The sequence below is a fragment of the Chelonia mydas genome, chromosome 2 (assembly GCF_015237465.2).
Source record: "Chelonia mydas isolate rCheMyd1 chromosome 2, rCheMyd1.pri.v2, whole genome shotgun sequence".
Classification (NCBI taxonomy): Eukaryota; Metazoa; Chordata; order Testudines; family Cheloniidae; genus Chelonia; species Chelonia mydas.
Genome location: NC_057850.1, coordinates 251,755,251 through 251,778,507, shown reverse-complemented (window position 1 = coordinate 251,778,507; position 23,257 = coordinate 251,755,251). Strand labels below are relative to the sequence as shown.

The 23,257-nt window shown below is 44.1% G+C and overlaps 1 protein-coding gene across 8 annotated transcripts in view; it reads left to right on the top strand.

Annotated features, from left to right (window-relative positions):
• The window catches only part of LOC119565433, a 48,064-nt gene extending 29,167 nt beyond the window's left edge, over positions 1–18,897 (top strand). The window contains exons 3-6 of one of the 8 annotated variants that reach the window (XR_005224118.2): positions 14–315; positions 1,746–1,829; positions 3,543–3,655; positions 16,552–18,897. Coding sequence is in view for 1 of the 8 variants with exons in the window: in XM_037891193.2 (XP_037747121.1) it covers positions 14–315; positions 1,746–1,829; positions 3,543–3,560 (404 nt within the window). In the remaining 7 variants the exon portion in view is untranslated. Of the gene's footprint in view, positions 1–13; positions 316–1,745; positions 1,830–3,542; positions 3,901–5,272; positions 6,039–16,551 lie in introns of those variants that run through there. The other 7 variants (XR_005224121.2, XM_037891193.2, XR_005224120.2 and 4 more) reach the window with 7 other exon arrangements.
• Positions 18,898–23,257: the final 4,360 nt, after the last annotated feature.

The window sequence follows — 23,257 nt, the reverse complement described above, 5'->3', positions numbered from 1 at the left end:
TTATTTTGTCCAGGCTCTTTCTCAAATGGATCCAGCACCGCTTCTAGCAAACAACTGGTCTGTGGCATGCTCTACGGCTGTCCAAGGAGCAGCAGCAGCACGGCTGTTCAGACAGGGGCGTGTGGGCAGCTGGCACCCTCTTCAGTTTTCCTTGTGAATCATCTTCTGACGTTTCAGTTCATTTCAGTACATGCATTAAAAAGAAACATTCCGAGACTGGAACAAATGTCAGAAGGGAGATGCCCTGATATAAGAAGCTATAATTACATACCGAACTGCTTCTGGATTCATCTCTGTGAGGAAACTGCACAGAAGGTATATTTTTAAGCATTAACATACCATAAAATAGCAGCAATTTCCACAGAACGTGTGTTTCAGACCTGGCAATCCTGCAGGCAAGTTCAGACAAACCTGTCCAAAATTAGTTCTAGCTGTTAGTGAGCTGTGAGATGTAAAGATTTGGGGTGCTGACATCAGTGCCAATTTTTTTATGTGAAATAAATGTCTTCCCAGTGCTTAGCTCCAAGCTGCTAATGGGGAAGGACCTAGTCATCATTCAACATTGTCACTTGCCTCTAGAGGCCAGTCTAGCTCCTGTTAAAGCCAATGAAAAGTCTCCAGTTGGGTTCAATAAGGGCTGGATGGGGCTCCAGGCCAGCACGGATTGGAATTGTTATTGAAGGAGCAGACATGGGGAGGGCTGGACCTCTGAGGCAGAAACACCTTATGGCCCATTAAAGAGAGAGAAGTTATTTTGCTCAGGTGCGGGGTCTATGTGCAGAAGAGCAAATAGGGCAAGACAATGGGGACCCCAGAAACCCATCACAATAGCACCAGCTGCACTGGGCATAGGGTGCACCTCACCCTTCTCTAATGCTTCCTCTTGCTCTATACCACAGCCAAAGACCCTGCTTCGTGGTTGAGACCGCATCAACCACAGCTCCTTCCAGAGCCTGTACAGCCTGGCCTCATGCATTTACCAGAAGGAGTTACTCCAGGCAGACAGAGGCATGATGCGCCTTTACCCCATCCCTGTTGGTGATGACAAAGTGCTTAATTTAGGGATGAGAAAATCTCACTTAAAGTTGTGCTAAATGACTTTGACCTAAATGTGGGTTCATACAGCAGTAGAAGATGGGGCGAGGTGGGTTTATACAGCATTTCAGGGTTAGAGATCTTTGAACAGTCTCAACCAGCATCCAGCAGCGTAGATCCAAATTCAGTGCAGGTGCAAGCTGGTGAACTGACTTCAATGGGAGTTACACCCACTTCTGCCAAGGCTAGAGTTGGTCCATAAAGCCTAATTGTGCTGATGTGGAGCTATGTACGCCACAGTCCCCAGCGGCTGAACATGGTGTCTCCACGGTAGCCTGGACACACGTGGACCTGGGAAATTCTAGGTAACGAACCCAAATGGTGCTGCTGCCCCAAGACTTGGCAGTGTTGACCCGGGTGCTATGTTTATGGAGCCTTTTTGCAATGTTTGCACCAAGTTCCGAGTAATGTAAGAAATAAGTCAAAGCTCAGGGAAGACAGACGAACTTTTGCTGCACTATCGTGTGTGTGTGTGTGAGAGAGAGAGAGAGAGAAAGAAAGAGAGAGGAGAGAGAGGCATGTGTTCAGCTCACACAGATGCAGCCACAAGATCAAACCACACCCAGAAGCCTTTCAGATACACAGACCAAGACATGCTAAAGAGAACAAATCCCTTTTCATTCCACACCATTTCTGCAATTTCCTTTTAGCCAGCTCATCCCGATCCAGTCTTCCCGAATGATCCAAAACAAGAGACAAAAGAAAAAAAAGCAGTGCCCAAAACACACAAAAAGGTGGGGATTCATTACTGTAATGTGAATAACATTTGCTATCTGCTCACTTTCCAGAGTCGTCATTTCTCATTCTATTTCCTTTTCATTGCATTTTTCATACAAAACGAACTGGCAGGCAACAAAAGAGCCGAACTATTAAAGATATTCTAGACACCGGGCTAGGCCATCATTAAGATTCTTCCATAACGGCACCACAACCACAGAAGGAGAGTTTACAAAGACCATTTAAGGCATCAGAGATTAAGTCCCAGTGCTTAGGACTGCACTTTCCAAGTCAGGGAATTCTCATCATGGCTAGAATAGTAATAGTTGGTAATAGCTACCATAGCTCCTAATGGATACCACCTAGTCCATTCATTGCTCTTAATCTACTCGTACAGTTCTCAACATTTGCTTAATCTCCCTAAAGGCTTGACGCTACATCACTGAAATCAATAATATTTTGCCATTCACTTCCATGGAACTAGGATCCAGCTGCTGCCACCATTTTTAAGCATTTAAATAACAGTAGGTCTGATTTTCAGAGGTGCTGACCACCAGCAGCTCCCACTGACAGCACTTCTGGTACTCTGGCTGTTGGCTGTGGATTTAGGAGCCTAACTTCAGGTTTGAAAAGTTAGGTGGTAATTATTAGACGCAACCTAATTTCTATGGGAGAATGATCCTTAAACATAGAATTTTTTTTCAGAAAAGGAATGTGGCTTATGCTCAGGAATTGGAGTCAAAAGGTCATCATTATTATTCGTAGTAAGCCTACACCCCAGTCAGGGATCATTGTGCCAGCGGCTGTACACACAGGTCACAAAGGACATTACAGTTCGTGTGCCAGAGAGGATGCAATCGGAGGACAAAACAGACAAATCAGGTGGGGAAGGGAAGATATAAATAACAAAATGAAGAGAGTTTTGCAGAGACATGGAGATTCATACATTATTAGATTCCAAGGCCAGAAGGGACCATTGTTATCTTCTAATTTGAACTTCTGTGTAACAGACCAGAGACTTTCTGCAAAATAATTCCTAGAGCAGACCGGCTAGAAGAACATCCCATCTTGATTTTAAAAATTGTCAGTGAAGGAGAATCCACCGCAGCCCTGGGTAAATTGTTCCAATAGTCTATTACTCTCATTGTTAAAAGTGTGTGCCTTATTTCCAGTCTGAATTTAGCTAGCTTCAGCTTCAATTCGTTGGATCACATCATATCTTTCGCTGCTAGTTCGAAGATCCCATTATTCAATACTATTTCCCTATGTAGGTGTGGGGAAGTGGGGATTTTCCCTTTTTGTGTTGTATGTGAGTCTCACTGTTTTGCATGAATGCTGTGTGTGTCTCAGTTTCCCTGTGTATTGCACCAATGTCTAGGTGGTGGGAATAAGGGGGTGTGACTTTTGCGGAGGCTGCTCCAGCTGCCTGCACTGATGCTATAGCCGCATCCTTTGTAACCTGAGACCCAGGAGGGGGATGCAACCAGGTGACTCTTGGCCCGGGAAGGGAGACAAAGGCCAGAGGAGGCGCTATGGGCAGGGCAGGGGCCATTCAGCTGGAAGCAAGTCAGTCTTGATTGTCTTGGGGCTGAGGGGGAAGACCAGAGCCCTGGCTCTGGGCTCCGTTCCCCGCAAGATGGACTTGGCTGAAAGTCACTGATTTCTGTGCTAACAAGTTCTGTTCTATGCTGTGTTCCTGTCGACGAATAAACCTTCTGTTTTATCGGCAGGCTGAGAGTCATGTCTAACTGTGGAGCTGGGGTGCAGACTCGCAGTGGGAAGCACATGGTGTGGAAGGGGATGCTGAATGCTCCGAGGTCAGACCCAGGAAGGTCAAAGCTGTGTAAGCTTCTTGCCCTGGAGACAGTATGCTCAGAGAGAGGAGGCATGCTCCCCAAGAGTCCTGACTGACTTCGTATGGAGCAGTTTCAGAGCATTGACCCGGTGACTCTGTAACAGTAGCAAGTCACCAGGACCAGATGGCATTCACCCAAGAGTTCTGAAAGAACTCAAATGTGAAATTACAGAACTATTAACTAGGGTTTGTAACCTGTCCTTTAAATCAGCTACTGTACCCAATGACTGGAAGATAGCTAATGTAACACCAATATTTAAGAAGGTATCTAAAGGTGATCCTGGCAATTACGGGCTAACGTCAGTACTGGGCAAATTAGTTGAAACAATAGTAAAGAATAAAATTGTGAGACACATAGAAGAACATAAATTGTTGCACAAAACATGGTTTCTGTAAAGGGAGATCATGTCTAACTAATCTGTTAGAGTTCTTTGAGGGGGTCAACAAACATGTGGACAAGGGGGATCCAGTGGACATAGTGTACTTAGATTTCCAGAAAGCCTTTGACAAGGTCCCTCACCAAAGGCTCTTATGTAAATTAAGTTGCCATGGGATAAGAGGGAAGATCCTTTCATGGATTGAGAACTGGTTAAAAGACAGGGAACAAAGGGTAGGAATAAATGGAGAGGGGTAACTAGTGGTGTTCCCCAAGGGTCAGTCCTAGGATCAATACTATTCGGCTTATTCATAAATGATCTGGAGAAGGGGTAAACAGTGAGGTGGCAAAGTTTGCAGATGACACTAAACGGCTCAAGATAGTTAAGACCAAAGCAGACTGTGAAGAACTTCAAAAAGATCTCACAAAACTAAGTGATTGGGCAACAAAATGGCAAATGAAATTTAATGTGGATAAATGTACAGTAATGCACATTGGAAAAAATAACCCCAACTATACATACAATATGATGGGGGCTAATTTAGCTACAACTAATCAGGAGAAAGATATTGGAGCCATCGTGGATAGTTCTCTGAAGACGTCCATGCAGTGTGCAGCAGCAGTCAAAAAAGCAAATGGGATGTTAGGAATCATTAAAAAAGAGATAGAGAATAACATGGAGAATATCTTATTGCCCTTATATAAATCCATGGTACGCCCACATCCTGAATACTGCATACAGATGTGGTCCCCTCATCTCAAAAAAGATATACTGGCATTAGAAAAGGTTCAGAAAAGGGCAACTAAAATGATTAGGGGTTTGGAACGGGTCCCATATGAGGAGAGATTAAAGAGGCTAGGACTTTTCAGTTTGGAAAAGAAGAGACTAAGGGGGGATATGATCGAGGTATATAAAATCATGGTGTGGAGAAAGTGAATAAGGAAAAGTTATTTACTTGTTCCCACAATATAAGAACTAGGGGCCACCATATGAAATTAATTGGTAGCAGGTTTAAAACAAATAAAAGGAAGTTCTTCTTCACTCAGCACACAGTCAACCTGTGGAACTCCTTGCCTGAGGAGGTTGTGAAGGCTAGGGACTATAACAGGGTTTAAAAGAGAACTGGATAAATTCATGGAGGTTAAGTCCATTAATGGCTATTAGCCAGGATGGGTAAGGAATGGTGTCCCTAGCCTCTGTTTGTCAGAGGGTGGAGATGGATGGCAGGAGAGAGATCACTTGATCATTACCTGTTAGGTTCATGACCTCTGGAGCACCTGGCATTGGCCACTGTTGACAGACAGGTTACTGGGCTGGATGGACCTTTGGTCTGACCCAGTATGGACGTTCTTCTGTTCTTAAGTTCATGCTTCAACTTCCCTGCGCAACAGGGAAAATACTACTTAAAGGAATGTAGCAAAGATCCATTCATGCATGTCTGTAAAATGCTTGGAGAATCTTGGATGGATTGAAATAAGAACATGCAAAATATTATTATTTTTAATAGTGCTCAGTATTTCCATCTGTGGATGAAAGGTGACTTTACCATCATCAAATGCCTTATTAAAGGCTGCATATATTCTAGCCACCCTGATTCTCTTGTTCACCAATTTTGGTAATTCTGCCAACAAAACCGTGTGGTCCAGGAAAGGATTGTGCTGGAAAACTGATGTGTGGTAGAGAATGTTTGCACTGCCATTGCCCAGACTGAGGGTGGAGCGAAGACTTACATTCACACCTGTGCTCCCCTAGTTCGGCCCTGCATTGCATTCACTTTGACAAAGAAGAGAATCCTCACATATGAAGGGCTCTAAACTTTGTGATTCCAGCTCATCTCTCTGTATGGTGGAGGGGAGCAGCAAACTGTACCTCTCCCCCCAGTATGGTCCTGACATCAGAGCACAAGTAAGCTTTGGAGCCTTCTGACTGTCCTTGACTACAATGACTACTCTAAGTCAAAGATACCTGTTCAACCTGGCTTTTTTGACAAATAAGTAAGATGTTTCTAAATGGCAAGATATAAGCAATTATACACTGCTTTTCGATTTGTTTGCTCTAAACGTTTTATGGTTAGCATGTTAATACTGTAGCAAGGACTGTGGTTAAAGCATTTTTTACTTACGTAGATCAACATGTTGATGCAGACTTCTTTTTACTAACATGTGTTAACATAATCACAACTGAATGCATGGCTTCCATCATACAGGGTTTACAGTTTTGTTCAATAGCTTTCAGCACTCCAATAATAAAAAGTTTCCCAGTGCCCCAACCATGCTCAGTGCAAGCAGGAGTTCATCCTGTATCCGTGTGTTTAACCAATGAGGGACATTCCTGAGATATCTCGCTATCCATGAGTCTTCCCAGCTGCTTGGAAACTCTTTGTGACATAATGTATACCTGTTGTATATGCCTTTCATATCCCCCCCTTGAAGGCTTGCATAAGAATGATAAGTTCCAAGCTTTCTGAAATCAAAGCCACTGTGCTGGTGACACAAAGCAAAGATACAGAATATTATTATACAGCATGCTGGCTGGGAACAAAGTGTTCCCCTTTCTCAAGCCAGGTTGACATTTTTACCGTGATTTAGGATCTCGGGGTGTAATTAGGATGGGAGATGAGTGTCCAGGACAGGGTCAAACAGCTGAAGGGGAGATGTCTTGGCCAGGGATCCCTCAGCCTGGATGCTCACTGCAAACAACTCTCATGCACATCCCAATAAGGTCAACACCCAGCACTTGATTTACAATGTGTTGTATCAGTGTTGTTGTTTTTTAATCTGCTGTCGTTGAAAGAGGGATTATTTTGGGGACTTTCCATGGCTTGTGTTGTACAGGAGATCAGACTTGATGAACAGAAGGGTCACTTCTGACCTTGGAATCTATGAATTTGTGTGGGAGAGCAGCAACGAAGCAAGGATTTGTTACGTCTGTAAACTTACTGTTCTGTGCCACCCTCATAGTTTATATTCTTTGTGTTTTCCCTGCCACAGGTCTCAGAGGCTAGGGAGATTGAAGAATCACAACACACCGCTTTGGATCGCCTTAACAATGTTGTGAAATTTTATTCAGCAAAATATTTTCCCAAGGAGCGCTAGAAATCAAAAGAGAAATCTAACTAGCTTTCAAAAACCATCAGACTTTTCCAGCAGCTTCCAGTATGGACTTTGTTTCCAGGCTAATTACATGAATGCTAGTGCAGAGTAGAACATTAATTGTAACAATGTATCCTCGTGTTCTCTCAGATACTTTTAGTCAATAAAAATACAGCAATTTACATGGGCATGGGTCAATAAAAATACAGCAATTATAGCATGTGCATTCAGCCCCATATTTTCCATGCACAATACCCAATGCACATGGTCAAGCTGAGTTTGCACCCTACTGCCCATTTTATATACTTGCCTTGGACATTTTGCCGGCAAAGAACAAAAAGTGCGTGAGCATATTAGAAAAGTCAGCTCACATGGTTAAATGTTTAACTCTTTAGTTACTTGGACCACACTGTGCAAAACAAATATCTAACTGATAAGGAGGGGGAGCATGGGCAATGCTTTTAGAGTAAGCCAATTTCTTCTTCCTTTAAGAGAGCTGCACAAACCAACTCTGAAATTACTTGAATGTAGGCCCAGATGGGATGGGAAACAATTCTATCTGAAATGTCCAGCACAGAGTCCCTGGTGGTGGTGGCATGTTTCTTTAGAGGCTTCCTACCCCATTCGCCCTCACGCAGTAGCAGAACACCAGCCAGAAGACTCACTCAACTCAGCCTTGTGTTTATAGAAACAACCCGCTCCCTTGTGACTGTTTCATCGTATGGAGTGCAACTTTCCCAAGAACACCTCACAGGGCTAATTTTAAAAACACAAAAGCTTTTTAGAAAGCTTGGGTAGGGGAAATTTGTTGCAGAAGGAAAGAGATGGCAGAAATAGACTTCTTCCTTTTTCCTTTCTCTTGTTTGAGATAAGGAAACATCACACGCTAAAAGCAATTTAAAAACAACATGAAAGGTGGATAAATATAGTCATGAGCATTCCATTGGGTGCAGAGTGCTTCAGCGATAGAGAGTGAGGGTGACTCTTTGGCCATGGCAGTTTTTAAGAAAAGCCACAAAGTGGTCATGGTGGAAAAAGTAAAAGCTTATATAGGACCAGGTTGTGAAGCCCCTACTCAGTGGAGGAAGGATGGCCCAATGGTTAGGGTATTAGACTAGGACTTAGAATCATAGAATATCAGGGTTGGAAGAGACCTCAGGAGGTCATCTAGTCCAACCCCCTGCTCAAAGGAGGACCAACACTTGGACTTGGAGAGCTTGGGTTCGCTTTCCTGCTCTACTGCAGACTTCCTATGGCACCTTGAGCAAGTGACTTACCCCCTTTGTGCCTAAGCTTTCCATCATGTAATGGGGATAATAGCACTGCCCCAACCCACAGGTGTGTGACAAGGGTAAATACATTAAGAATTGTGAGGTGCTCAGGTAATGGGGGGCACATAAGTACCTACGAGAGAGAGAGTCTGATGAGGAGCTACTCAGGTGAATAGTCCCATGGGTGTCAACAGGCTAGTCATGTGAATGTGGTCTGTAGTCTCTTTTAGTTTCAAAACAGTTGATAGTCATTGGCTGTCTTATCCTCACAGCACCCCTAGGAAATCAGTCAGTGGGATAAGAGGGAAGGTTCTCTCATGGATCAGTAACTGGTTAAAAGATAGGAAACAAGGGATAGGAATAAATGGTCAGTTCTCAGAATGGAGAGCGGTAAATAGTGGTGTCCCTAAGGGTCTACTGGGAACAACATATTCATATTCTGTACTGTTCAACATATTCATAAATGATCTGGGAAAAGGGGTAAGCAGTGAGGTGGCAAAATTTGCAGCTGATACAAAACTACTCAAGATAGTTAAATCCAAAGCAGACTGTGAAGAATTACAAAGGAATCTTATAAAACTGGGAGACTGGGAAACAAAATGGCAGAGTAAATTCTCTATTGATAAATGCGAAGTAATGAACATTGGAAAACATAATCCCAACTATACATATAAAATGATAAGTACTTATCTGACCTCCATTATTACCTAAGCACCTCAGATAAAATTAGCTGTTACCACTCAAGAAAAAGGTCTTGGAGTCATTGTGGATAGTTCTCTGAAAACATCCACTCAATGTTCAGTGGCAGTCGAAAAGCTAACAAAATGTTGGGAATCATGAAGAAAAGGATAAATAATAAGACAGAAAATATCATATTGTCTTTGTATAAGTCCATGGTACACCCATATCTTGAATACTGCATGCAGATTTGGTCGCCCCATCTCAAAAAAGATATATTTCAGTTGGAAAAGGTACAGAAAAGGGCAACAAAAATTGTTAGGGATATGGAGAGATTAATAAGACTGGGACTTTTCACCTTGGAAAAGAGACAACTAAGGCGGGATATGATGGAGGGCTATAAAATCATGACTGGTGCGGAGAAACTAAATAAGGAAGTGTTATTTACTCTTTCTCATAACACAAGAGCCAAGGGTCACCAAATGAAATCAATAGGCAGCAGGTTTAAAACCAACAAAAGGGAGTATTTCTTCACACAACACACAGTCAACCTGTGGAACTCTTTGCCAGAGGATGTTGTGAAGGCCAAGACTATAACAGGGTTCAAAAAAGAACTAGATATATTCATGGAGGATAGGTCCATCAATGGCTATTAGGCAGGATGGGTAGGGATGGTGTCCCTAGCCTCTCTTTGTCAGAAGCTGGGAATGAGCGACAGGGCATGGATCACTTGATGATTACTTGTTCTGTCCATTCCCTCTGAAGTATCTGGCATTGGCCACTGTCAGAAGGCAGGATACTGGGCTAGATGGACCTTTGGTCTGACCCAGTATGCCCGTTCTTATGTTCATGTTATTATCCCCTTTTTACAGAGGGAGAAACTGTGACACAGAAAGGTTAAAGTGTGGGGTTCTGTTATGAAGAGCTAACGCATATAAATGGCATTGGAGGGTCCCTCATTGTTTCTCTCTCAATGACTCCCAGGTCAAACGGGCTCTGTTTTCATCTCACTGCCAGCCCTTTAAATGTGATGGCCACCCTCTTGGCCAACATACTGAGGATTCAACCAGGGACCTCCTGAGCTATGAGCATGAGCTGCTCCAGCTTGAGCAAAAGAACCAAGTGTCCTTAGCTGGGACTCTAATAGACATATACCATCAATAAACTGGGCACATCAGGAGACCTGTAACACACACTGTCCAGTGGGTTACCCAAATCAGCCTGGACCTGGACAGCAAAGCTGAGGTCTTCCCATCCATCCTGAGCATCATCACTAGTATTACAGGTTACACAAGCCAAGTTAGACCATCATACCTCTGGGCAACACCACTGTTTTCCAGTTATGTCCTCTCCGCAATCCTGTAATAGTCAGTGGATTTGCATGGGTGACATTAATTGCAACTTAGTAAATAGTTGTGTTGATGGTGCACCAGAAGGAATAGAATCCAGTTCACCATTCCATAGCAGTTTTGGCTCCTGCAGAGCTAAGAGCAGTGCAAAGCAGCGCACACACATTTTACCACTAAAGTCAGTAGATACAACTTTGAAAGAACAAAAATAACAATTCTGTTGAATAAAAAAAATCTCATTTTTTTACATTCTTCTTCATCTTTCATCTTGGAGCATCTTTGCAGACATGGACAACAGTATAGTATTGCCATTTATTCCTGTCCAGGCCTTGTTCCTCCATTAAGCCGAGCCTAGTCATGTCCCTACGTACAATGTCCTGCCATCCAGTCAGTGGTTGGTCTCTAGGTTGGACTGAGCTTGGTTGTGTTTGCATTATTTTCTTTGGCATTCTATCATCCATTTGTCTTCTGCAGTGTCCCCACCACTGCAATCTCTTCAACTGTAGCCAATCCCACACCTTGATTTCACATCCTGCTCCTTCTACCCTCTTTATTTGTCTTAACAATCATTCCACTTTGCACCTGCTGTCCTTCAAAGAACTTTCACCTCTGCTGCCTCCAACCTTCTGATTAGTTTGGAAAAGAGGAGATTAAGGGGGAGACATGATAACAGTCTTCAAATATTTTAAAGGTTGTCGTTAAAAAGGATGGAGAAAAATTGTCCTCTCTTGCCACAGAGGGCAGGACAGGAGGCAATGGGTTCAAACTACAGCATAGCTGATTTAGATTAAATTTCAGTAAAAAAAATTCCTAACTTAAGAACAGTAGGACAATGGAACAGACTGCCTAGGAAAATCATGGAATCTTCTTCACTGGAGGTTTCCAAAAAGAGGCTGGATAGCCCTCTGTCTTGGATGGTGTAGACACAACAAATGCTTCTTCTTGGCGAGGGTACACTAGATGAGCCTTTGTGCCCCTTCTCACCCTATGATCCTATGTCTGTTTTGTTCAGTGCAGCTGCTTCCAGACCACAGAGTAATACTGTTAGTACATTGGTTTTAAAATTTATAACTTTGGTACCAAACATAATGTTTTTATCGGTTCATAATTTCAACAACTTCAGTGCAGCTCTTGAGGCTAAGGCATTTTAACATCATCACTACTCAAAGATGAACCCTCAGGCCAAAATTCTCACACATGGTTGAATAAATGTAGGTATCTATGTGCTTTGACACCTACTTAAATGGCCTGATTGTCAGTGAGCAAGATGGGGGTGGTCATGCCCAATGGTTAGAGCAGGAGTCAGCCCCCAAGGTCAGAGCTGGTGCCAGAGGCCGGACGCCAAAGCCAGAAATCAGAGCTGAGGGTCACAGACAATTTACCTGGAGTGAGGCAAGGCAGCCATGAAGGACTGTTTTGAGCAGCTGCTGCACTGTTGCTGCCTCTGGGTTTAAGAGCCAGTCTGCTGTCTCTGATGACCAATCAGCGGCTGTAGCCAATCAGGCAGCCTACTACAGGTGCTCGTTAGGTTGCCTGGAGACTGGCTCTGCTGCCGGCCCTGCTTCCTGACATTGGTCTTCCTAGGTGCTGAGCACCTACATCTCCTGCTGAGAGAACGCTTATGGGGGCAGAGCTCCACACCCAAAGACACAGGGCTGGGATGAACCCCAGGATGAAGGAAGGTTGTCCTTGGCTTTAGGCTCAGACTCCGATGATCTGGATTCAGTCCTTGTCTCTGCCACAGACTCCTTGTGTGACCTTGGTTAATCACTTAATCGCTCTGTACCCTCTGTAAAGTCAAGTTCCCTTTCTCCCCCCTTTCGTCCATCTTTTCTATTTAGATTGTACGTTCTTCAAGGCAGGGACTATCAATTGCAATATGATTGTGCAGCACCTACCACAATGAAGCCCTGATCATAAAATCATAGAATCATAGAATATCAGGGTTGGAAGGGACCCCAGAAGGTCATCTAGTCCAACCCCCTGCTCGAAGCAGGACCAAGTCCCAGTTAAATCATCCCAGCCAGGGCTTTGTCAAGCCTGACCTTAAAAACCTCTAAGGAAGGAGATTCTACCACCTCCCTAGGCAACGCATTCCAGTGTTTCACCACCCTCTTAGTGAAAAAGTTTTTCCTAATATCCAATCTAAACCTCCCCCATTGCAACTTGAGACCATTACTCCTCGTTCTGTCATCTGCTACCATTGAGAACAGTCTAGAGCCATCCTCTCTGGAACCCCCTTTCAGGTAGTTGAAAGCAGCTATCAAATCCCCCCTCATTCTTCTCTTCTGCAGACTAAACAATCCCAGCTCCCTCAGCCTCTCCTCATAAGTCATGTGCTCTAAACCCCTAATCATTTTTGTTGCCCTTCGCTGAACTCTCTCCAATTTATCCACATCCTTCTTGTAGTGTGGGGCCCAAAACTGGACACAGTACTCCAGATGAGGCCTCACCAGTGTCGAATAGAGGGGAACGATCACGTCCCTCGATCTGCTCGCTATGCCCCTACTTATACATCCCAAAATTCCATTGGCCTTCTTGGCAACAAGGGCACACTGCTGACTCATATCCAGCTTCTCGTCCACTGTCACCCCTAGGTCCTTTTCCGCAGAACTGCTGCCTAGTCATTCGGTCCCTAGTCTGTAGCGGTGCATTGGATTCTTCCATCCTAAGTGCAGGACCCTGCACTTATCCTTATTGAACCTCATCAGATTTCTTTTGGCCCAAACCTCCAATTTGTCTAGGTCCTTCTGTATCCTATCCCTCCCCTCCAGCGTATCTACCACTCCTCCCAGTTTAGTATCATCCGCAAATTTGCTGAGAGTGCAATCCACACCATCCTCCAGATCATTTATGAAGATATTGAACAAAACCGGCCCCAGGACCGACCCCTGGGGCACTCCACTGGACACCGGCTGCCAACTAGACATGGAGCCATTGATCACTACCCGTTGAGCCCGACAATCTAGCCAGCTTTCTACCCACCTTATAGTGCATTCATCCAGCCCATACTTCCTTAACTTGCTGACAAGAATACTGTGGGAGACCGTGTCAAAAGCTTTGCTAAAGTCAAGAAACAATACATCCACTGCTTTCCCTTCATCCACAGAACCAGTAATCTCATCATAAAAGGCGATTAGATTAGTCAGGCATGACCTTCCCTTGGTGAATCCATGCTGACTGTTCCTGATCACTTTCCTCTCATGTAAGTGCTTCAGGATTGATTCTTTGAGGACCTGCTCCATGATTTTTCCAGGGACTGAGGTGAGGCTGACTGGCCTGTAGTTCCCAGGATCCTCCTTCTTCCCTTTTTTAAAGATTGGCACTACATTAGCCTTTTTCCAGTCATCCGGGACTTCCCCCGTTCGCCACGAGTTTTCAAAGATAATGGCCAAGGGCTCTGCAATCACAGCAGCCAATTCCTTCAGCACTCTCGGATGCAACTCATCCGGCCCCATGGACTTGTGCACGTCCAGCTTTTCTAAATAGTCCCTAACCACCTCTATCTCCACAGAGGGCTGGCCATCTCTTCCCCATTTTGTGATGCCCAGCGCAGCAGTCTGGGAGCTGACCTTGTTAGTGAAAACAGAGGCAAAAAAAGCATTGAGTACATTAGCTTTTTCCACATCCTCTGTCACTAGGTTGCCTCCCTCATTCAGTAAGGGGCCCACACTTTCCTTGGCTTTCTTCTTGTTGCCAACATACCTGAAGAAACCCTTCTTGTTACTCTTGACATCTCTTGCTAGCTGCAGCTCCAGGTGCGATTTGGCCCTCCTGATATCTTTCCTACATGCCCGAGCAATATTTTTATACTCTTCCCTGGTCATATGTCCAATCTTCCACTTCTTGTAAGCTTCTTTTTTATGTTTAAGATCCGCTAGGATTTCACCATTAAGCCAAGCTGGTCGCCTGCCATATTTACTATTCTTTCGACTCATCGGGATGGTTTGTCCCTGTAACCTCAACAGGGATTCCTTGAAATACAGCCAGCTCTCCTGGACTCCCTTCCCCTTCATGTTAGTCCCCCAGGGGATCCTGGCCATCTGTTCCCTGAGGGAGTCGAAGTCTGCTTTCCTGAAGTCCAGGGTCCGTATCCTGCTGCTTACCTTTCTTCCCTGCGTCAGGATCCTGAACTCAACCAATTCATGGTCACTGCCTCCCAGATTCCCATCCACTTTTGCTTCCCCCACTAATTCTACCCGGTTTGTGAGCAGCAGGTCAAGAAAAGCACCCCCCCTAGTTGGCTCCCCTAGCACTTGCACCAGGAAATTGTCCCCTACGCTTTCCAAAAACTTCCTGGATTGTCTATGCACCGCTGTATTGCTCTCCCAGCAGATATCAGGGAAATTAAAGTCACCCATGAGAATCAGGGCATGCGATCTAGTAGCTTCCGTGAGTTGCCGGAAGAAAGCCTCATCCACCTCATCCCCCTGGTCCGGTGGTCTATAGCAGACTCCCACCACTACATCACTCTTGTTGCACACACTTCTAACCTTAATCCAGAGACACTCAGGTTTTTCCACAGTTTCGTACCAGAGCTCTGAGCAGTCATACTGCTCCCTTACATACAGTGCTACTCCCCCACCTTTTCTGCCCTGCCTGTCCTTCCTGAACAGTTTATAACCATCCATGACTGTACTCCAGTCATGTGAGTTATCCCACCAAGTCTCTGTTATTCCAATCACGTCATAGTTCCTTGACATCACCAGGACCTCCAGTTCTCCCTGCTTGTTTCCAAGGCTTTGTGCATTTGTATATAAGCACTTGAGATAACCTGTTGATCGCCCCTCATTCCCAGTATGAGGCAGGAGCCCTCCCCTCACAGACATTCCTGCCTGTGCTTCCTCCCGGTATCCCGCTTTCCCACTTACCTCAGGGCTTTGGTCTCCTTCCCCCGGTGAACCTAGTTTAAAGCCCTCCTCACTAGGTTAGCCAGCCTGCTGGCAAAGATGCTCTTCCCTCTCTTCGTAAGATGGAGCCCGTCTCTGCCCAGCACTCCTCCTTCATGGGACACCATCCCATGGTCAAAGAATCCAAAGCCTTCTCTCCGACACCACCTGCGTAGCCATTCGTTGACTTCCACGATCTGACGGTCCCTACCCAGGCCTTTTCCTTCCACGGGGAGGATGGACGAGAACACCACTTGCGCCTCCAACTCCTTTATCCTTCTTCCCAGAGCCACGTAGTCCGCAGTGATCCGCTCAAGGTCATTCTTGGCAGTATCATTGGTGCCCACGTGGAGAAGCAGGAAGGGGTAGCGATCCGAGGGCTTGATGAGTCTCGGCAGTCTCTCCGTCACATCGCGAATCTTAGCCCCTGGCAAGCAGCAGACTTCTCGGTTTTCCCGGTCAGGGCGGCAGATAGATGACTCAGTCCCCCGGAGGAGAGAGTCCCCGACCACCACCACCCGCCTTCTCCTCTTGGGAGTGGTGGTCGTGGAACCCCCAACCTCAGGACATCGCATCTCATGCCTTCCAACCAGCGGAGTCTCCTTCTGCTTTCTCCCCCCAGACATATCATCTGGTCCACTCTCCGCAATGGTACCTGTGGAGAGAACATGAAAGCGGTTAGTTACCTGTGTCTGTGTTACTGGAACCCGGACATTCCGCTTACCTCTTCTGGAGGTCACATGTTGCCAAGCTTCTTCACTGGCCTCTTGGCTCCTCTGTGCAACCTGCTCTATATCTTTAGAGCTTTGTGCCCCTAGAAGCCTATCCTGAGTTTTGTCCAGAAAATCCTCAGTCTCTCGTATACAACGCAGGGTCGTTATCTGTTGCTCCAGACCTTCAATCTTCTCTTCCAATATGGAGACCAGCTTGCACTTTGTACAGACAAAGTCGCTTCTGTCCTGTGGAAGAAAGACAAACATGGCACATCCAGTGCAGGTCACAACAGCTGAACCCCCCCCTTCCATATCACCTACCTACTATGAGCTTCCTCAGAGACGTTTGCAAGATGTAAGCCTCACTGGGCTCACTCCAGGCGAACTCCCAGGCAAACTCCTGCTGTGAGCTGCTCTGCTGTCCCCGCTGATCTCGGCTGGGGCCAGTAATTACCATAATGATAAGCTTGGGGAACTTTTCTGATGCTCTTTTTTGGCTTTGTTTCATTTTCTAGGTATGAACAGTATCCACTGAGGAAAAACCCTTGCTTACCGCCTCTATGTTTTGTCCCTACTGAATCATTTCAGCGGCATACATTCCCACAGTGGTCAGGTGAATAGCCCGGTTATTTTCCTCCAGCAGAGAAAATGAATACGATATGTTAGCCCAATGCTTGAAAAGGAAAATGTCGTTAGTGGCCCTGACTCTCCTGGCACAATATTGGAAGTGAAATTATATGCAGTGGTTTGATTGGCTGCAGTGCATTGCAGGAGCACATGTGAAACATACAATTGTGACAGCAGCATCAGTCAAACTCTGCTGCCTCACAGCTCAGGGAAAGAAATATTGGTACCCCAGGCACAAAGGAGAGATTTGAATTCCTATTTGCTGATTATTTTTTTAAAATGTAAACCGCTCATCAGAGTTAACCATGTTCGCGCCGCACACCGTCTCCAGGAATAATAATTGTGCAGGTATTCTGAATGGGATGAGATGCGTCTTCAAGGATCAAGAAGGGCAAACAGGTGATGACAGAAAGTTATTTTGTTTGATATGAGTGCACGAGGTCTTGGTATACACTTTACTGAGAAGAACCTAAAAAGCCTCGATCCTGCTGCCAATGAAGTTAAAGGGATTTTTGCTCCCAACATAATTGGAAACAGGATGCAGCCCAGAATATATTAATTAAAATACACTTTTATTCAAAAAAGGGTCATTAACAACCCTTTCACATGTGTAGTATGGTGAGTGGAACTGGAGAAAGAGGTTCAAGTTTCAGGAGGGACCTAGTTGGGTATGACAAAAGGGGGCTCAGGAATGCAAGCAGAGGCCAATGTGGTTTTCCTCAAACTGGAGAGCTCAGCGTGTAACAATGACCACTAAGCATTCTTAATAAAGATCTCTTTCCTACACCTCTGCAAGGCTGCCTGCCACATCAATGATTACTAATGAAACAAATTGAACGCCTTTAACTTAAAGTGCCTTTTATAGACAAACCCACTTATCTGCAGGACAAACCCAGATACCTGAGTCCCCAGATGTGGTCTGGTTTTGACGGAGACCTGAGTCAGCTGGCTAAGAGTTGTGATCTTACGTGATGGACTCGGGCATTTGTTCATAACAAAGTATTGAATGTGCCTTGGCAGCAGTTACAACACACTTAGTTACAGAGCACTTGGGAGAGTCTTTGGTCATAGAAACGGTCTGTCTGAATGCTTGAATACAGAACTGTGCACAAGAGTTCTGTTGGGTTACATCTATATCTGAGTCTTTTAAACTGCCTTTTACTTTAGCCACCTATTCCCCCCCCCCCCCATTGTTTACTATACTACATAAAGGAGTGGCCATCATAAACTCCTAGCATTTTGAAAACCTCTTAATAATACATTTATATATAAACAGATTCCAGCAATTATCCACAGATAATACCAACATGAATATAGTGAAAACATAACAAACCCCACTGACAAAACCATCACTGGAGTCCCTCCCCAACCCATTCAAGAGTCTATATAAATAATATATTTATAAGCAGTATCATAAATTATACTGTTTGTGTGTTAACTGATTTTTCTCGAAAGAAGGAACATAACCTAGTTCTGGAGTCCAGACATTCCTGGTCTCTATTAGACTGGGACACAACATTTGATTCTCTTTTAAATCAGATATGAAACGACAGGGAACTTTATATTCCCAAGACATGCATTCAGACTGGGAGTTGTGGGGGGAGTGTATCTGCAAATATAGCAAGTAGAGGTGAACAAGCTACTTTTGATAAAACGTAAACATCACCTTTAACTTTTCTGAGGGTCAGAAAAAAAATGGTTAACTTTTTTGATGTGTGTTTTTTTTCATATTTACTGCCTTGCTACATCCTAGATTTGGCTAGGAGTGGAAGTGAATCTGCCAGAATTTAGTCAAAGGTGTTTTCCTTATGATAGTTCCGATTCAGCCAGCACCATGAATACAGCCCTTTTCTCTTTTGGTTTCATATAATATGCCAATCTCTCCAGTGAATGCGGACCAGAAAGCTCAAGCTAGAATTTCTTCTCATTAGTGTTCCAGCCTGGCTTCCAGATGCAGGAGTTCAGATAAGTACACATGGATTTTTGCATAATTATCTGGATTGAACCTCTGAGAACGTGAGACTCGCCTATCATGAATAGTCAGACATTTCTTCCAGAAGAGATTAGTTACCAGAAGTTACCAGAGACTTTACAAGCCAGCAGTCTGCTACATCACTGCTACAAACCTGATCCACAAACTTTGCAATGATTGTATGAATATGACTTCCTTACCCATTTTAATTCACTCCTCTTCTTTTCTCTTATAAATAAACCTTTAGATATTAGATACTAAAGGATTGGCAACAGCGTGATTATTTGGTAAGATCTGAATTATAGACCTGCCTATGTGACTGATCTCTTGGGATTAGAAGGACTCTTTGTTTGATTAAATTGGTTTTAAATAACCACTCATCATAAAGTCCAATGTCTGGGTAGTGAAATGAGTGCTGGAATGTCTAAGGAGACTGCAGTTTCGACTTCTTGTTAACCAGTGTGGTGAGACGGAAGTTTACCTTTGTTTCTGACTTGGTATATCTGATGATAGAATAACCACCAGTTCTGGGGTGATTCTGCCTTATTTCTCAGCAGTTTGTCCTGAATCTGGTATTCTCAGCTGTGACCCACTGAGGCATGGTGACACAGGGTCAGGATACCAGGGAGTCAGGGTCCAAAACAGGCCAAAGTTCAAACTAGGAGTGAGATTATCAGGAGATCAGGAATAATGGAAGCAATCGGAATCTAGTTGCATGGATAACTTCCTGTTCCTGTGCTTGGTTTAAATAAGAGCTGGGAATCAGTCAGGACCCCCACTGTTCCACCAGTTGGATCCCAGGATTTGAGTCCTCCATCAGAGGTCAGCTTCTACGCTGGCAGCTGTTAGTAGGTTAATGGGTGGCAGCTCAGACATGCCTAGCCCCTAAATGTTTTCTAGATAAAGGGTTCTCAACCTTTTTCTGCATATAAGAGCCAGGGCCATCGTTAGGGGGCAGCAAGCAGGGCAATTGTCCAGGCCCCAGGCCACTGGGGGCCCTGTGAAGCTAAGTTGCTCAGGCTTTGGCTTCAGTCCCGGGTGGCAGGGCTTGGAGTTCTGGGTTTCAGCCCTAGGCGGTGGGGCTTTGGCTTTCTGCCCTGGGCCCCAGCAAGTCTAATGCCGGCCCTGCTTGGTGGACCCACTGAAACCAGCTCGTGGCTCACGAGGGGCCCCCGGATAACTGGTTGAGAACTACTGCTGTAGATCAGGTTTCAAGACAGGATGCCAACATACGTCCTGGGTTTGCTGTTTTATAGACTCTCACAGGGTTTTCTTTAGCCACAACTTCATGATTTGACCTACTTTTTACATTTAAAAACGTTAAGGAAATTTAAGTCAACATTTTCATACATGTGTGTTTAATATGAGGTGCTGAAATCCATATTCAGGAAACTCATTATAGTCACTCACCACCTCTTAAAACCAAGTCATCAGTGTCCTACCCAGTGGGCTCTGGCATATTCTGATGTGGGTCTCCCTCAATCGCTCCTATTGCGGTTGTTCCACTTTAATTCAATAATTGAATAGTTAAATAATTACTGAGCCAGGGAGAAAGTGAGAATGACTCTACAGTCCAGTGGTTATAGCACATACCTGAGGAGGTGGCCATCCCTGCTTTCCTCATGAGGTAGAGGGGGACTCAAACCTGTGGTTTCCTACAGTATGGGTGAGTGCTCTAACCACTGAGGTAAAGGTTATAAAGCAGGTCTGCTGCTACACACATCCCCAGCTGTTTTGAGTGAACTGCCTTCCCCAGTTAGCAAATCACTCAGGGCTTAGGTGGGAAATGGGCATCCAGACACCCAGAGTGAGGCAGCCAGGCACGTGCACAGAGGTAGAAGCATAGGCATTTAGGGAAACTTTCCTGAAGAAATGTAGGCACCAAGGGAATGCAGGCACCAATAGGGTTAGGCAGTAGCCAAACGGGGGTTTTGTCAATCGCAGTTGTTCCTAAAAAAGGGACTTAGGTGCCTAAATACCTTTGTGAATCCCACCCTAATTCCATTAATTGCTAGCATTAGCAGGCTCTTATCCTCTGTGTAGCCCAGGCTGGAGAGCGAGAGAACCCACTTTACTAGTGTATTAAAAATAAGGATTTCAGACTAAATGAACATAGGCAAAATTCATCACTGATGGGTGAATGGGTGTAACCCATGTTGATGTCAATGGATTTGCACCCATTTCGCTGAGTGCTAAATTTTACCCTTCGTGTCTTTTGCAAACATTAACGTTTCTAGCAAAGAAGGGAACATATACAGCAGGGGAGTTGTATCATTATGAAACCAGATCCAATCTCTCTAATTACCTTGATAGCTGTAAAATGTTGAACAGCCTTCAGAGTTGTTATTAATTTTCCTGGAAAACTGTCAGGTTCTAATGTGTTTTCTTCTGGCTCCAAAGCTCTCAGGCAAAAATGAATATGACCAGGAATTCTTTGTGCCTGGTTTATATTCTGTGCTTCTCACAGTTCATCCTAACACAGTACTATTACAGAATAGGCTGCGAGAAGCAGGTCATTCAAATAAAGCAGATGCAAAATTATGACTCTTGTTCCTTGGCTTCAAAATGCCAGAGAATTATCCAGTCCACCTGGATAAAAGGAACCAGGGTAGTCTATGAATTGCTCCCCTGGGAACTCTAACAGTGAGCAGCTATCTAATAATGACTCTCTCGGGTTTTGTTGTGTAGGAAAAGGTCCCACTTGTTCTGCCCTGTTCTAATTTTTCAACTGCTCAGCTTTGGTAATGGCCTTTTTGTCACTCCCCTATTTTCTTTTCAAACAGTGGGTTGATTGTTTTGGTTCCAGATTTCTCCATTTCTTCTCTTCTTTTGACTATGACCATTTGGTAAATAATTCTGTTGTTTCGTACTCTGTAGTTAGGACATGACTAATCACTTTCACAAAAGTAACCAGACTTCTTCTTGACAATCGCTTGCATCTGCCCAGGATTTCCCCGTCTCCAATAAAAACAGCAGGGACTCAATTACCAGTTTATTCACAAATCCAACAGTTTAAATATTTATCCATCAAATGAACTTCAACTATTGTTCAATAAACGGGACTGATTATGGAAGAAATTAACTGAACAGAATCAATTTTCTTATATTTTGGCTAAGAACCTCTATGCTCGTGGCAATATATCATACAGTGTGGTCTTAAAACATATATCTAAGGATCCAGATGTGATAGCTGTGATGATAGATACCAACTCCACTCCTGTGGGTTTGATACAATAAGAATCCACTCCATAGGTCTGATTGTGAGGTTGGGGCCTCAGAGCATAAGCTCTTTGGAGCAGAGAACATGGGACAAATTTGGAGGTAAACTTAAAGGGGTCTAAGGTGTTGTAATGTACACCTTCTTACAATCCTATCAGCATTAGACTCCCTTGGATTCAATTTGACCTGCTTAAGCGGAGTTATACTCACTTGGATTCATACATCTCAAAATGTAGCTTGCACCCCTCTATCCCTCTGTATTTGGCTGTGATTGTCCATCCTTACTGATCTCTAAATGCTCATTCTGTGTGGTGCCTAAATGCCATATAATGGGGGAAGTTCTTAAATGCAGAGTTTTATCAGTGATTCTAAATATCCAACAGTAAATTCTCCAGGTGAAATTCTGGCCCTATTGAAGTCAATGATAAAACTCTCATTTCATCAGGATTTCACTCAAGCCATATCATTAGTAGTCTTTTGAACATATTTAAAGTGCTAGTTTCCTTCATTCCATGGTGCAATACAATTTCGTCTGGAAGCATATGGGAGATAACACAATCAGCAAGAATGGAAACTTACTGTATCTGAGCTGATATAAGTCTATAGTGCAAATACCAGTACTAGCTTAGATAATTTTTACAAGGCATGTTATTTACAGTAGGGACACATGGAATTCAAGGAAGGTGCGCTGATCATAAAAATGCATATATTTCCCAATCTTGCAAAATCTACACAAACTCTCAGAAGTCTGGTTTTCCTGAACTTTTTGTGGTTGTAGATTAGACAGAAAAAAATGTATAACTTCTTTGATTTTGATGAGTCTGAGTCTTTTTAAAACTATTTTATGGCACAAAAGAAAAAATGAAATAATTCAATGGTGATAATGTGATTTGTGTTCACATTCTATTCTCCCTGAGTTTCATTTTGCTTCCCAGCTGTCATCTGTACTGCTGTCCTTACTTTAAAAATTGTCTCTTTTTCACACTAAATGAAGACTGAGCAGATGGTTTTGGTTGTTTGACTTTCTAATTTTAAAAAACAAACACACTGTGAGTCGGATTCTCAAAAGTGCTCAGTATTGGGAAGGGAAGTCAAGGGAAATGTTACCCTTGGTTTCAGTGTGAACAGAATTAGGCCACTACTGGGTGTGTTTGAAAATCACACCCTTTTCCAAAATGTTGAGGACATTTGATACATTACTGTGAAACTGTTTCTTTCTCTTTGTGCAGTAGCTCTGCAGTTGAGATCAGCACAGGCACCCAAACTAGAGTCTCCTTAATATAAATGAGTTGGGGCTGCTGGGAGACCATTCTCCGGGCTGGAACGTTGGAACTTGCTACCTCCTTTGATGCACCAGACCCTCAGATTTGTTACAGTGGGGACACAGGCCATAGGACTGGAAA